Source organism: Panthera leo, chromosome C1 (assembly GCF_018350215.1).
Source record: "Panthera leo isolate Ple1 chromosome C1, P.leo_Ple1_pat1.1, whole genome shotgun sequence".
NCBI lineage: Eukaryota > Metazoa > Chordata > Mammalia > Carnivora > Felidae > Panthera > Panthera leo.
In genome coordinates this window covers 73,079,489-73,096,142 of record NC_056686.1, presented here as the reverse complement: position 1 = coordinate 73,096,142, position 16,654 = coordinate 73,079,489, and the positions used below count along the sequence as shown (strand labels likewise).

General features: G+C 37.2%; 1 protein-coding gene across 7 annotated transcripts in view; it reads right to left on the bottom strand.

The window, feature by feature from the left end:
• Positions 1-1,453: 1,453 nt before the first annotated feature.
• HS2ST1 (heparan sulfate 2-O-sulfotransferase 1) overlaps positions 1,454-16,654 on the bottom strand; it is a 169,476-nt gene continuing 154,275 nt past the window's right edge. For 5 of the 7 annotated variants that reach the window (XM_042952519.1, XM_042952522.1, XM_042952521.1 and 2 more), the window contains 4 exons: positions 15,297-15,435; positions 4,674-4,771; positions 3,042-3,199; positions 1,454-2,022 (listed from right to left, as the gene is read on the bottom strand). In XM_042952519.1, the coding sequence (XP_042808453.1) occupies positions 1,793-2,022; positions 3,042-3,199; positions 4,674-4,771; positions 15,297-15,435 (625 nt within the window). In that variant the 3' untranslated portion in view covers positions 1,454-1,792. The remainder of the gene's footprint in view (positions 2,023-3,041; positions 3,200-4,673; positions 4,772-15,296; positions 15,436-16,654) is intronic. The other 2 variants (XM_042952518.1, XM_042952520.1) reach the window with 1 other exon arrangement.

Sequence of the window (16,654 nt, the reverse complement as noted above, 5' to 3'; positions counted from 1 at the left end):
AAAACCAGACAAGTCTCTCCAAAGTTGAAGAGCAAATTGTACCCTGCCCTGAGTCAGCTAAGAAAGTCTTTTTCAAACAGGGAACCTCCTGAACTCAAGCAGCTGTTCATGAATCTTTAAGAGTTAGTTCACAGGTGTTTCGTATTTCCATAGTTGTTGAAACAGAGAAGATAAAACAGAGAAGATATTTATCAAACACAAATTTCTATCAAGATTCACTTTTTTCCCCAACCAGCTAATAAGTGGACTTTTCCCTTTCTTTGTTAAAAAAATGAATGGTAGGAAACCATATGTTAAAGATGTTTCCATAATACCTTATGTTTATATAGCGCATTACAGTTTTCAAAGTGCTTTCACATGCCATCTCATGTAATCCTCACAACACCCCTGCGAGGTAGGTACAGCAGGTATTAGTATCCTCATTTCAAGATGAGGAAATTGAGGCAAAGAGAGGTTAAGTGACTTGCCCGAGATCACACAGCTGATAAGCGGCAGAGCCAGGACCAGAAATCAAATTTTCTGACTCCTTGTCCAGTACTCCTTCCACTATAGCTACTGCCCCAATTATGAACAATGTACTGTGTATCAAAATTGAAAGGTTACTGAAGTTCATTTCAGTGATGTCTTAACAGTAAAGTTAAATGAGAACTACAAGAACAGTAGGTCTGATGATTTTACTTAATAAAACGGGTGCAAAACCACTTTTATCTAATTACGTCTAACCTTTTGGTCCAAATACATAAAATATGCAATATTTACAGCATTTTCCTTTCTTTTTTTTGTAAATGCAATGCTTTAAAACACATTATAAAGCACCTTAGTAAAAATAGTCTACAAGTAAAAGTACAGAAGAAGTAGGAAAATCCTACCCATACCACAGCTCACTAATGGAGTTATAATATGGAATCACCAATGTCAGTTTACTGCTTTACAAATAACCCATGGGGGAACAAATACTAAACTTACTTTTTTGATATTAATGTGTGGAAGTCTTAAACTAAAACGTCAGCATTCTTTGAAGTGTCTCCCCAGTCTTAGGTACTGGGGAGACAGGAATGAGAAATACTGCTTTGATTATTTTAAAATTGGTTTTTAACACTAAAGATCTTTTTTTTTTTTTTAAAGAATATTAAAACGGCCTACATAAATATGGGCAATTCCAACTACAGCAGAGACATTCTCAGCAAACAGGATCAAACATTCCAGTAAATTTCATGAGACAGGATTCACGAAAACAAAGCACACACTGCCCAACAGTTAATAACACTATTCGGTACAGGTGTGTATCTCGAACCTCCAGGTGAAGGTGGAAGTAGCAAATGGACTCATCTTCATTCATGGTTAGTTGAAAAAAAAATGCTTTATCAAAAAGGGAGTATCAGAACTTTTTTGTGAAATTGTATTTAGCCTCTGACTAGACCTGCTATGTGTTGATTTTTAGGTGATGTGTAGGCTTTTTCCAGGCAGGAGATTATAACTCCCATGAAAATTTAACCAGGGGGGTAAAAAAAAAAAAAGAAAGAAAGAAAGAAAGAAAGAAAGAAAGAAAGAAAGAAAGAAAGAAAGAAAGAAAGAAAGAAAGAAAGAAAGAAAGAAAAAAAGGCTGAAACTTAAACTTCTCAGGCCACTGAAACTTACCAGCCAGTATCTACTTCCTCGGTGTTTCTGTTTCCTAACTTGGCTCAATACAAATTGTCTCATACACCTATCAGCAACCGAGCTGTAGAGCTGAGAACTAAGGTGAAGACAGGGTCAAAGTTTTAGTTCAAGAATCGAACAGTCACACCTGTACTCAGTTCGATTTAGGGTAAATCTTTTCATAGAAAAAGTTTTGTGCGAGGATGTAGAGGTCTCCGTCTTTTTCTCGTACGGCGTGGGCTCTGATGAACTGGAACTGCTCCAGAGCAAACTCATAGAACTCATTCTCCATTTTCCATATGTCAGACTGCTGCAGTTTTGCAATGGTTTGTTTAGTGGGGAGCTTCTTCTCCGTGGTTTTCCTAAGATGAGATTTCTTTCCTACTTACAAATGAGAAAGAGAAGAGGTAAATACTTGTGAGAACAAACGATGGATGCTTCTTTATGTGAAAAGATGAAGTCAACGTGGCACACTGAAGGGCGGGTAACAACCGTTTTGCATTAATATCATTCAGACAAAAATGGTGCCCTGAACCTACTAGAACTGTGATTTACTCCTTCATAATGTAAATCCTCAACCTGTTTACAGACTTAATTAGCTGTCAAATAATAAAAATAAGGATCACCATCAGTAAAGAGTAGGCTGTCACCTTACATGCTGTAGTCTCAAATGCTTGGTGTTCTGACTAGTTTATTTTTAAAAAATGACAAAAAAAAAAAGACAAAATATCTAACTAAATGCTAGTTAGATATTCAAATATTCAAACTAAATGCTAGTTTTACCATAACCTGCATTCTCTATGTGTTAGAAACTAGGGCCCATGCATACTCTAGGAAGAGTTGCTAGACTGCATCTTCGCAAAGAACAGGGGAAAAAAATCAGAGTCAGACTGGACCAGAGCACTGTCACTTTTGGATATGTCACACTGTCAAGGCTGCTGAAGCACACTTAGCCATGACAGACACAGCACATGCTGATGATCGTCATGAACGTGACTCAGTCTCACCATCCCACCCCTACTTTAAACAGCGTTCGGCCCGTAGATCTAAGGTGCAATATGGTCATAATGTTTGGTATCTGCAATTAGTTAATATTACACATTTCTAACTAAGGCTGGTTCTGCAGATCATGTTTTTCCACTATTCCTACAATGCCTTTTAATTATCATCTAATGCATGTTTATTCAAAAAATATTTTGTGTGTGTGTGTGTGTGTGTGTGTGTGTGTGTGTGTGTGTGCCAGGCACTGTTTTGTATTGAAAATGTTAAGAAGAAATAGGCAATATACCTGCTTTTCTGGACTTATTTCTTGTGCTTTACTCAAGAAACTGAAATCACACATATTTTTCAAGTTGCAAACAAAGTTAAGGACAGCTTACAAAAGAAACCCATCCTTTGTATACCTGTACGGTAGAGTTCTGTAGCACCCCTGAAGAACCGGGGCAAAGCTGCCTCCAGTAACATGATAAAATCTTCAAGCTCTTCAGTAACTCCCACCAGAAAGTATTCATTAATTAGGTTATACTTGGCTTGATCCATGGCCCACCTGCTTCCCACATTCCTAAAACCAAAGAAAAGGAATTAAAAACCTGGCTGTGAAATCTGCTAAGAACTTTTGATGCCCCTGACCCTATGTATTATGGAGGAAACAAACACATGTCCATCCAAAGCCTTAATGCTCTTTTATTAATGTTCCTCGTGGGGAGAGGGGTACTTGATTTCAAAGGTCCCTCCCACTTCTATGAATCTATGGAACAAACTAAAGAAGTTCAATTAAAATCTTCTCAATAATGTCCAAAAGAGCAATACCCTTTATTGCTCTAAGGTCGGCAAACTTTTTCTGTAAAGTGCCAGAGAGTAATAAATACCTTAGGCTTTGCAGGCCATATGTTCTTGGTCACAATTATTTAACTTTGCTTTTGCAGAATAAAAACAGACAATAAGTAAATAAAGGGAGATGGCTGTGTTCTAGTAAAACTTTATAAAAATAGGTGATGGGCCAAATTTGGTCTCCAGGTTGTAATCTGTCAATCCCTGTTCTACAAGGAAATGACTAAAAATTGAGAAGATGTTCTTCCTATGCTTGTTATGCTGTTATTATGCTCTGATATAATCTATTAAGTAAGAACTTAAGGTGCACAGTGATCCAGTAACATGTCTCAAACAATGAGGAAAAGAATGAAGGCATTCTTTGCATTTCTCGCCACAGTTTTAAGGAAGATACTAACTTTGTGTTCCTTTCTAGTTTTCCTATTAAAATGATTGATTAGAACATATAAATATGTATAAAAATGTGTCATTTTTTTAAACTGTAAACTCTGCACATGCTGAGGAAATAAACTCTTTATTGAAGATAAAATATCTTTTTATTTTCCACCTCACGTTTATTGGTAAACTAGACCACAACCATAATGTTGGCTTCTCTCAAAGTAAAAAGTCAGTTAATAGTAAAACCTGGTGAATGATTTACCCACTAAGCCTTTTCTTGATCTAACGTGAGTGGCTAAAACAATAAGCTTAGGAGAAAACGAGGTTTATGAAATAACCCCTGAACTCTAAATGAAGAGCTCTGCTGGAATAGAGCAAAACATGTAACACCAAAAACAAAAAAATAAAAACCAGCATCTGATGGGGCGCCTGGGTGGCTCCGTCAGTGAAGTGTCCGACTCTTGATCTTGGCTTGGGTCATGATCTCACAATTCGCGGGCCTGAGCCCTGCACTGGGCTCTGCACTAACAGCACAAATGGGCCTCCATGGAATTCTGTCTCTCTCCCTCTTTCAAAATAAAGAAATAAACTTAAAAAAATAAAAACCAGCATCTGAGAAAATGTTGCAAGGATAAGATGTATGAAGAAACTTTTCAATGCACTTAAAGGTAACTATAAAACTAGAAATTGCTTAATTACATGTTATTTTTAGCCTGGTCTTTCACTAATTTCCCTATACTTAGCCCTTGACGAATACATTCACACTTGTGAAATACAGATGCTAGAGAAAACAAAGAAGAGCATCAATTTAAGCTTTATCTCCCTACCAGCATTCCGAGCTGTGGCCACAGAAGAATGGGATTTGAAGCCAGAGCTTCTCCGGAGCACAGTCTGAGCCGCCCTCAGCTACACATTCATCAAAGGTCTGGAATAAACACAAAGCAGCACACGTGAGCCCTAAACCCAGGTCTCACCTATCAACTACCCTAACAGGGTAAGTAAGTCATTAAATACACGAGGAGCAGCAGGTGGAATGAGCTAGTGAACTAAAGAGATGGGTGGGTAATGAAAATATACTTAAGATACTGAGGAAAATACATGGATTTTCCTCCTGTCTTTGTTTTATGCCAATGTATATAAGAGGGCTTTTTTTTTTTAACTGCATGACTTGAACCCTCTCCCCCGCTTCAGATAATTTGTCCTTGAGTGTAAATACTGGTTTATGTTGAATTTGTGTATTTGTAATTTCTATCCCCCTTAGAAAGGAAATTAAATAAAAATAAAGCTAAAGCTACTCTATGTGAAATAACCAGTTGAGAAGAATATAAAGTAGGGCTACACTTAAGTCTTCTCTCTTTTTCTCATTAAAGCAAACAAAAGCTCGTTGTACAAAAAGCAGAAATGACCTCAGACACTTATGACTTGCGTGCCCTCCTGTCCATGGTATCTGACTGAATTAATTAAAAGGGAAAGAGACTCACAGGGTATGAACGTAAAATTAATCAACTCCACTTCCTCAAGCATTTACTATCTGCCACAGGCATTTTAACAGTAGGCCCCGTCTACCTGAAATGACACTGAGATACCAGAGAGCAAACTTGGGAACTCGGGTTGTGGTGATGAGACACCCACAAATGCCACCTGTTATTTCCGAGAGGACAAAGTGTGAAAGAGTGGAGTCAAGGCTCTTGAGTTTCTAGAAGCAGGTTTGACCATATTTCAAGTAAGTCTTTAAGGACTCCAAATCTCAGTTTCTAATCTGTGCAATTAGATAAACTCAAAGGGCCCTTTCAACCAAAAATCTGAGAACAGGGCAAAAAAATCTTTACACCCAGTGTTGGGTGGTCTCTTTATTCTGGCAACATTCAAAAGACAACAGCAAACACAGTCCACAATCTGCCCATTTCTTTTACCGATGACCTCTTCCATGATACAGTAAAAAGATCTATGACTTGGGTTTGAACCCTGAACCCAGAAAATCTAAGTTTTGTGTTTGTTCCTTATCTAAAAAAGCAGGACAGGATCTTACTTTGAGGAAGAAATAAAATCATGGATGTAAAAGAATCTACCACAGCGACTGGTTCACTGTAGGCATTTGATAAACAGAATGTATGTATGTCTGTGCTTGTCTCTCTCCCCTCCTCCCTAATAGTCAAGTACAATGTCTTGTTGGTTCTTGTTCTCCTTGACCTTCACAGCATTTGACCACCCTCTCCTTTCTGAAATCTCCTGGTCTCTCTGCCCCTAAGAGATTCTTGTTTACTTCTTTGGACACTGCCCTTTCTGGCTTTGCTGGTTCTCTGTACCTTTCTGAATGTATTATTATTATCCTCTTTGAAGGCATGTTTTGGTCCTCCTAATAGTTATGGAAATTCATCTCAACTATCTTCTCTTTGCCCACTCCCTTCCTTAGCTTATTCACATTTCCTACTTCCTTGGCTTCATTTATAATTTCTAGGCAAAGGACTTCCAAATCTGTACCTCCAGATCCATTACTTCTCATCTTCTAATACCTCGTGTGCATTTTCATTTGAATTTCCACTATTACCTCATACTCAATACTTCAGGCAACAGAACTATACTGCCTGTGTAATTCAGACTGAAGACCTCAGAACATTTCCTAACATTTCCTTCTTCTCTCTCCCCTAACATCATTGAGGTCATGTCTTTCCAATCTATCTTTTCTTTTTTCAACCTTGCTTTTATCAGGGTCCCACAATGCTGTGATTCCATTGTTACAATCACTTTCTAATGGGCTCCCCCACCTTCCTCCCTTCAACCTGTTCTGTACAGGCATCAGATTAGTGGAAGGAGTCACTTCTAACATCCTCTACTCAGAAACCTTCAATGGTTTCCGGTGTGTCAACAACAACAAAAAAATCCAAATTTTTTATTCTGGCTTTAAGAAATGCTTCATACTCTGCCCTCAATATGCTAGTCTAGCTTAATTCTATGTGTAACTTCCACCTTTACCAGATTAGCCTGTTTTATAGTTTCTCAAGCATGTGATACGTACCTTAAATCTATATACTTTTGTTGACTACATTTACTTCCTCTGAAAGTGCCTTCCTTCCACCATTGTAGTCTACATGAAGCTACTCTCTCCAATGATTCTGGCCCAAAGTGACTCTTACCTTCTTTGGACTCTTATAAATCAATGATATACTGCCTTGTAATAGCCATCTCTTAGGATCCAGGTATGTGTATCTACATATATATCTTTACCTGAAGAACTTGCTTCATGTAATTTTTTTTTTTTTTATGTGTGTTATGTTCTCTCTCCTCAACTACAAAGAGAAGTTCTTTGAGGGATCATGCAGTATGCATTTGTGTCCTTTACCGCACACAATCTACTGCCAAGCAAATTGTCTGCATAATCAGTAGTTGTAAATGCACTGCAGGGAACTTACATAAATACTAAAGGCACAGTTCCAGTGAGGACGAAGATAGGGGCAGTAACATCTTTTCATGAAGCATTTTGACAGTCCTTAGAGTTCTCTCAAATTCTCTTAGGATCTCTCTATAGCTAGATACACAAACACAAATTATATATACACAAATAAAGTGAAAACACCTCAGTTTACTCTTCAGACTCAATAAACCCCATTTTAGTGGCCATAATGTTATTTCTCAATCTTACTAGATGGTCTGACTTAGATGTGCTGGCCTAAGTCACTTTCTAAAAAGTAGTTTTATTATCATTTATGCCAACTTGTAGCTCATAAAAATAAAACAACTGATGTATGTATCTCTACCATGTTCCAATTTCCAAGAAATCTTTGGCTCAATGAACTGAGTGATGATATATTGGAAGGTTTCTGACTCCATGCCTATCCAATTTAAAAAAGATCCTAGATCATAGTGAGGTGCCTCTGAAGCTCAGAAGAAGCGCTCTGCTCCTTTACGCCTCTATCTGATTAAAGTCCCAGATAGAAAATAAATGAATTATTAAGGTGATTGTGGGTGAATGCACAATCTCTACCACCATTTTGTGTAAGACTCAAACATTAAAAAGATTTTGCTTAAATATAAGAAACTGGGATATTAAAATACTGCAGTATTTTTTCTTCCTTTTTTAATTTTTAAATTTTTAAGTGACCTCTACACACAATGTGGGGCTCGAATTTACAATCCTGTGATCAAGGATCATATGCTCTACCGACTGACCAGCCAGGCGCCCCTAAATGCTACAGTATTAGAAGTTTCCAGAGTTGCTCTGTGGACAACTTTGGGAATTTATCCACTATTGGAATTAAAACAGATTAATGAATAAGCATGTATTAAATTCTATAGTTAGCCAACTCCTAATTCCTGTGCTCAACTCTTGAAGTATTTTTGTATTTCAAATAAAAAAATGTATAGATATTCTTCAAATCTACTTTTGGCCAGTGATTTTAAATCTGCTAGCCCATTCTGGGAGTCTCCCAAAATCCATTCTTCCAGAGTCATAGAAATTTACCTTCTCTTACAGTTAGGTATAGCCATGTGACTAAGCTCCTGTCAGTGCATTGGAGGCAGAAGTGATGTGAACAGGTTCTGTGTCATTTGGTTATTAAAAGGAAACTGTGGGGCTCCTGGGTGGCTCAGCTGGTTGTGCGTCCGACTTCGGCTCAGGTCATGATCTCACGGTCTAGGAGTTCGAGCCCCATGTCAGGCTCTGTGCTGACAGCTCAGAGCCTGGAGCCTGCTTCAGAGTCTGTGTCTCCCTCTCTCTCTCTGCCCCTCCCCCGCTCATGGTCTGTCTCTCTCTCTCTCTCTGTCAAAAGTAAATAAAACATTAAAAAAAATTAAAAAAAAAAAAAAAGGAAATTGCTTGCCTTCTACTTCCTTTCTTCCCACAAGCGAGAAGGCAGATATAGTGGTGACCCAAATTCAACCAAGCACATAAGGACAATGTCTTAAAGAACAGCACAATAACACTAAGGAAGGAACCTAGGTCCCTGAATAACAGTGTGGAGCTAAGTTGCTCTAAGAGCCTGGGCCCCTCACTTTTAGGGTTTTAAGTATAAAAATATTATTTAAATTATTTGGACTTCTTTCTTTTAGAAGCTTAGCATCTAGTTTAACTAATTCACCTACCAAGTATTTTATTAGACAATATAAAGGTGGAAAAATAGATCGGGTTTTGCCTCCTGTGTGGTTCCTTCTTATCATTTGGGGGCAGAGTTTTGCTCCCATCAACTAAAAGAGACGATCTGAACATGGCCGGTAGCAAGGAAGACGTGGAGGAAACAACGGACTATGAGTAATAAAAAACTGGTGAACGTACATGAATGTGCCATGTCTTAGCATAATGGAAATTCTCCCATTTCTACATAAATATTTGATGAATAAAGTAAAGCATTTCGTAGCAAGAGAAACCAAATTAAGAGAACTCAATGCCGTCTTTAGCACATCACCCTGATAAACTGGTCCCCGAAGATTTTAATTGAGATGAGCTGTTTCACTGACTCCTCTACGGCGACATTAGTACTTGGGTTTCTGTATTCATAGCAGAACACGTCATTCAAATGCATGGTCATCAAAATTTTCCTGCTTACCTGCTAGCTTTTATTAGCTTTGCACACATTTGGTCCTATTTCAGAAATAGGATTTTCTATACATAAATCTTTTTCTCTTATAAAATTTCAAGTCCTTAAGATAAAAGGCAGAAACAAATAAAAACACTCCAGACTCTGTTCCTCTCCCACAAAACCTGGTTCAGTACACCAAAGAAACAAAAAATTATGATCACCTTTTTCACTTAAAAGCCATATCTGTTTAGAAAGAACAATTTTTTGGCAACAAGATACAGATATTTTTAAAAGCATGAAAGTCCAAATATTCTCTAGACTATTTAGATTAGATACTTAACTCTTAAAATTGAAGTTTAAAAAAATTAATCAAAATTTGATGCTTGATAGTGATGACAATTATATTTACATTCAAACCCTTTTCTGCAAATGAACTTACATAGAAAACCAAAGCTAAGAGTAAGCTCCCTCCATTTCCTGCTTAGACAAAAGCTTATCTGCATCTCTAGCCCCCTGCTGCCCTCATCTTTAAGGAGGTGTTTCCTTCTCCTATCTTTGCACACCATCCTCACCCCTTTCTAAGACCCTGCTCCATCAATTTTCTCTACTCTCCTGTATCATCCATCACCCCTGCTCCCTTTGGATACATAATATGCCCAAGTGTCTGTCATCTTAAAGAAACATTTCCTGATGTGTTTTGTTCCTTCTAAAGCCAAACTTCTATCTCAAGAGTAGTCTTTCCTCTCAGTCTTAACTTCATTTCTCGGTTACTCCTTGACCCTTTGGATTCTACTTATATTACTTTCTCAAACATCCCTAATGACCTCCCCATTGACAAATCTAAGGGACAGTTTTAAATCCCCAATGCGCTAACTTCTTTGCAATGGAAATTATTTTCCCATCTATTTCAAGGACCGCATTCAAGGACCTGATTCTCTGGACCTCAGTCCCCCTGGCTGTGCTCCTCTTTCTCTGTCTACCCCTTAAACGCCAGCAGCCCCCGGAACTACATACTTGCTCCCCCCTCATTTTCTTCTTTCTTTTTCATTTGGTCCTCTTTTCACATTCTATATGTCTTCCAAGTGCAATTTCATTCAATCTCTTGTTTCAATTCCCACCTAATGTTGCTAACTCCCAAATCTATAGTTTAGTTTAGACCTATTTCTTGAGATACAAATACAATTTCTAGTGGCTAACTCCACTTACTTCTACATGACTAAAGATAATGTCCAGTTTGAACTCATCATCTCTTTCTTCAACTCCTGTTTTCTCTCTTTTGGTGAAAGGAAACACCTATGGTTCAATCAGAAACCTGGGAAGAAGACAAGTCAAGGCTGACTCTGGGTTGTGTACCTTTTACTGAGCTGTAAAGAATTATATTGCTTTCCTGTGATGCTTTTTCTATATAATAAAATACTTTCTATGCAAACAGTAATTTCTCACATGCCTTTATGAGACAGAATAGTAAAATTCATGCTCTATATACAAACCATGGTCAGGGGGTTGTGAATTGCTAAGAACTTCGGAGGCGATATTTTGTAAGTTAATGGCAGGAATCAGGTAGTACGGATTTCTTCTAAACTCATTACTATCTTTTATAAGTTAACACATATTTTTAGGTAGAATATCCTAAATTCACTATTATACAGCAGCTGTCAATTAAGTCTAGTTAATTTAGAGTAAGAAATAAAAAGAATACAAATTGGGGTAGGAATTGTAATCCCTGGGACCACTGAATACTTAACAACATAAACTGACTCTCCTTCTCAGACTGTTATTTAGAGCAAGTTAACTACTCTAAGAATAACCCCACCTTGATGTTCTGCTAATAAAACAATAGTTAATAAAAAATGTTTAACAATCTATAGGGGAGTTCAAAGCTGAAAAATTTATAAAATAAATTTTACATATTTAGAAAATGTGAGTGATGAGAATTATAGGTGCAGTTAATATTATTTAGAAGCCACAGGAAGGCCTACATTGAAAGAAGGACTGAGAGACAAACCATGGTTATTCAAACTTGGATATTTGGTAGATATTTTCTCCAAATCAACAGTGTACCTGTCACTCGGCAGAAAACAACTGACAGTGTTAGTAGCCCAGTGTTTTCAAATGGTGACATCTGGCAATGTCTGGAGACATTTTTGGTTTTCACAGTGGGTGGCGGGGGAGGCAAGGGGGGGGACGGGATGCTGCTAGTCAATGATCAGAGCTGCTGGTAAATATCCTACGTGTATAGGCAGCCCCTCACAACAAGCAGTTGTCTGGCCCAAAACAACAGTGTTGAGGCTGAGAATTCTGTGGCAGTGACAAAAGTTAAGCTTTCAAACAAAAAAATAAAATTTCAGAAAACTTGATCTGCCACCGTAAGTTTGACAGTTTCCCAATACTTAAAGACTTCTCTGATGTGATCAGTGGTGATATTAATGAACAGTCTTATATTCTGGTACTATATAATCAAATGCGTCAACATTTGGAAGGTCCACATAACTCAGTGTGTGTGAATATGTTTCCAATGACCAAAGCATGATGTTACAAAATTATGCTCTGTTAAAAAATCCATTCAAAGTATAAAATGTATCAATGGATTTTAATGTAGCAGAGCATAAAAAATTCACTGCTGTGTTTTCGGATTCCACACTTCAAAGACTTTAAGAAACTACTACTTGCCAGGTTTTAGTGTAATATTAAGAAGAACATCTACAATCTTCTAAAAAGGCTATTAAAATCCCCCCTTTTCCAATTACATATCTGTGCAAATCTGGATTTTCTTTATATGCTTCAACCAAAGGAACATATTCAACAGACTGGTTCAGTAGCAAATATGAAAATCCAACTGTCCATATTAAGCCAGATATTGTAAAAAAACTTGCAAAAATGTAAAATACAACTCTGTATTTTTTTGAAAATGGTTATTTGCACTAAAATATATTATTTATGATACCATATGATGGGCTTCCAACTGTTACCTTTAAATTAATATTTTCTAAATTTCCCAGCAAATCGATACATTTATTGATACTGCTAAATATCAACAGCTGTAACCCACACAAACAAAAGCTTTTTCCAGATCCTTAATTTTTAAGAGCAAAAGGAGTTCTGACACTATGAAGTTTGAGAATCACTGATTTCTCCATATAGGTTTTTATTGCTTATCTTTAGGTTATTTAATATCCCTACTTTCCAGATGCTGGCCAGAGATTATACTAAGCAAAACTCCAGCTACAAAATACAAAGAACAGAGTATTTGAAATTTCCCAAAAAATCTTTTGTTCCTTACAAGATCAACTGAAAGCTGTCATAGGCACGCATATGCCTGAAATGTGTTTGAAATGACTGTTTGGCAGTGTAAGGAGGGAGCAATGTAGATTATGGAGTACTGCAGTTTAAAACATAATAGTTGCATATTATCTGATATGCTTCCAAGCATCACTTGAGGTGTCAACAATATACAGTTTAATGGAAGTGAAGCCAATGCAAGGTATTTCCAACCTTTGCCAGGTACTTCCTGCGTCATCACAGCCACCTTTTAATCCCCCTTATCTTCAAGTGCCCTGCCATTTAAAAAATGTTATATGCCATGCAGTCTTATCAACTCTATGGATATGAGTTTATTAATTAATGAAAGCTCTTGCCAGTTTGATATGGAGATATTTGTAATAAAACAACATCATACAGGTTTAGGTGCGAGAATGTTGCCAACACTTGTATCATGATAAAGAAGCCAAATTATTAAAAATGTATATTTCAATACGTTTCAAGACCAAAAAGTCCATTTTGCCTATCATAAGATGAAGTAATTGTTGTAATAAAGCATTTGTATATGGCCCTGTACTCATGAGAATTAAGGTCATAGCATTGTGTTGATGTTACTAATATTACATCTAAATACAGATATGTATTAATATGTATTTTATGATGACATAAAAAGACAAAAACAAAAACAAACCAAGCCCTATAATATCAGGGGGAAGAATGGTTAAGTCTCTAGGCTTGAGAGGGCGTATCTACTTGAAACTTTCAAATATGAAAGGAAAATGCCTGAAGTTTTCTGTGGGCATTGAAAATGCCACTTTGGAACAACTCTTACATACAAATGTTGGGTAGCATCTGGCATTCCCTCCCTCCTTTATAAAGGGTACAGGGGGCTTAAGACTGTGAGCTCTGGAATTAGAGTACTTGGGTTTAAATTCCAGCTCTACCATTTACTGGTAGCATTAACACTGGGCACGGTACTTAACCTTTCTGTGCCTCAACTTCCCCATCTGTAAAGTGGAGACAATAACAGTACCCACCCTACAGAAATGCTGTACAGGCTACCTGAAAAAATACATATATGTAAGTTAAAACAGTACCTGATGCACAATAAGCACTCAATAGATGTGAACTATTATTGTTGTTATGTTAAGTGTTATTATTACCTAATTCCCCAAACTACATAGGGCAGCAACCACTAAAGCATGGTATCCAGGGCTGACAGTGACAGACAGTGCATGTAGGAACCTCTGTGACTGTAAATCTTTTCCTTACTGACATTAATATTCCTTTGGTCAAAGGAGGGAGATGAATACTAACATTTACTGAGTAAAAAGAGTGTAAATGAGAAGGCTAAACTTTTAAAACACTAAAGGAAGGAAAGGAGGAAGAAGCATTAAAGTGAATTTAGAAATAACTATCAATAAACTGTAAAGTACTAGGTCACAAAAGAGTTTTATTATTAGATTTTATAAAGAAAGTAAATAAAAGAAAATCACCCGCTCACATGATACAGAAAGCCCATCTAACTTAAGAGAAAAAGTAATTGTTGGATGTTAATTATTATATCCAGTACCTAGCATCATGATTATGCAATTCTTTACATAAAAGAATACATTAAAAGGTGTAGAATTCACTCATTCAACTCATTTGCCAGGCACTTAACAGATGAACTGGGCACTGTGCTAAACACTAGGGAAACAGGGAGGAATGAAATACAGCCCCTGCTTCAGGGAGTTTACAAGCTTTTAGAGAAGACATACATGTAAACAAATAACTCAAATATCACAAATAAATGCTTTAAAAAAGGGTCTGAATGGAGTACCCTGGGAGCCTTAAAAAGGACACGGCTAACTGCTTAAGGGGCACCAGAAAAGACTTTGTCAAACAGTTAACATTTGAGCCGGACCTTAAAAGTGGACAGTTTTCCAGAGTGAAGGAGAGACATTCTAAATATGGGGACAACACGTGTGCCAAAATTATGAAGGAATAATAAGTTTGGAAGACGGTGACATTTCATGTGGCTGAAGCACCGGGTGCCTGAGGGAAAATGAGGCAGGAGAAGTCGGTCTTGGGTTTCATCAGATGGTGTCTCCTGTGCCTTGGGCAGACTTGTGAGCAATGGGGTCCCAGTAAAGGTGTTCCACCAGAAAACTGACAAATCAGTTTGGTTTCTCAGAAAAATAACTCTGGTGCTACTCTGGAGGAGCACTTAAATAGAAGACAACCCAAATCTGAATGTGCTTATTAATAAGTAAGATTATTATTCGCATCTTGCCTGAAGAAAACAGCTGCTTTGGCGAAACAGTGTTCCTAAGCCAATGAGCACAAATCAATATAAACTGCTATCATTAAGACTAAGAGAACCAAAGTACTTACTCAAAACCATCATATGAATGAATAATTATAATGGTCTCATAGAAAACGGTTAGTTAGGACTATTGTAAAAGCAATATTCAGCTCTAGAACTAAGGTAAAATATTTTTTAAGTGACAAAAAATTATGTGTACTCCAAAATATCAACTATATTTTACTTTTGCTTCTTTATACTTTTGGGTTCTTTTCAAAATTTCCACAATAAGCTAGTAGTACCTTCATAATGAATAATAAATTTTAAACGCAATTATTCATTGCAGTTGATAAACAATTACCTTCATAAACATCTTAAAACTTAACTATTACCTTTTTGTCTCCTTGTTTTCGTCTTCTTAACCCTGGTCTATAATCATCTCCGAATCTCAGAAAATAATAGTAAGAAACTAGCCTCTCAATAGGATCCCTTATAACATTAATGTAAATTGGCTTCTTCTTCACACCAAATCTGAAACAAAACAAAACGTAAAAGGTGAAATCTATATTGTCATTTGTTTTGGGGTGTCCTGAAATTGTAAGTTTGAGGTATTACTTCTATATGGAAAGAAGAATGTGCATTTATTTAAATAAAATAGACTATGTGGAGATTAGGAAACAGTTTATGATTATTTGTTACAACATAATAACCAGGAAATAAGAATTTAAAAATCACTGCTGAAGATAAAGAAGGGAAATTTGAACAAAAATAATTTTTTAAAATTTTACTGGCAAGAATTACATAAAACATCTTAATTTTATATAGCAATGATTTCTCATTTCTGGCCCACCAAACCAGACAAACATTATCAACGGATACAGCATTAAGTCCACACAATATGACCACTAGAGTCAACCTTCTGCTCTTGCTGATTTTATTTTTATTATTATTTTTTTAAATCTTCATTTATTTTTGAGAGAGAAAGAGAGAGCATGAGCTAGGGAGGGGCAGAGAGAGAGGGAGACACAAAATCTGAAGCAGGCTCCAGGCTCCGAGCACAGAGCCCGACACAGGGCTCAAACTCATGGACCGTGAGATCATGACCTGAGCCGAAGTCGGACGCTTAACCAACTGAGCCACCCAGGCGCCCCATGCTCTTGCTGATTTTAAAGACAAGAGTGAAAGCCATTTGGTTTCAGCACTGTTTCCTTGGGGAATGAGAAAGAGTTGAAGGAACAAAGGAAACACAGAAGGCTTTTACTTTAGCAACCCATGCAGCCCCTAGAATTGTCCAGCTGGCTCCTGTTCTAACATCCTCACTTGTCCCAGTCTTGAAACCTTCGTGTTATCTTGATCTCTACTTTCCTTTATTCTTCACTTAGTACAGTTACCAAGTCCTTTGATTTTTTTCTGCTGTTGGCTTCCCCACAGATCTGACCTGTCCTCATCATTCCCTTCCCTTCCACCACCGCCCTCTCCCAAGGTCTCCGGTTTGGATTACTGCAATAACCTTGTTGGTTTTCTTGCATCAGTGTTTCTCCCTTCCAACCTACCTTTCAGAGCAATTCCCAACTGATATTCCTAAAACACCATTTATTAGATCACTCTTCTTAGAAACATGAAATAAATAACTCTACTGTTTATGTTGACATCGAATCCAAACTCCTTTGCCTGGCTGCTAATGTCTTCTGGCCTATGTCTCAGGCACCACCTTATTGACCTAACTGTATTTTTAACTGTCCTCAAAGAA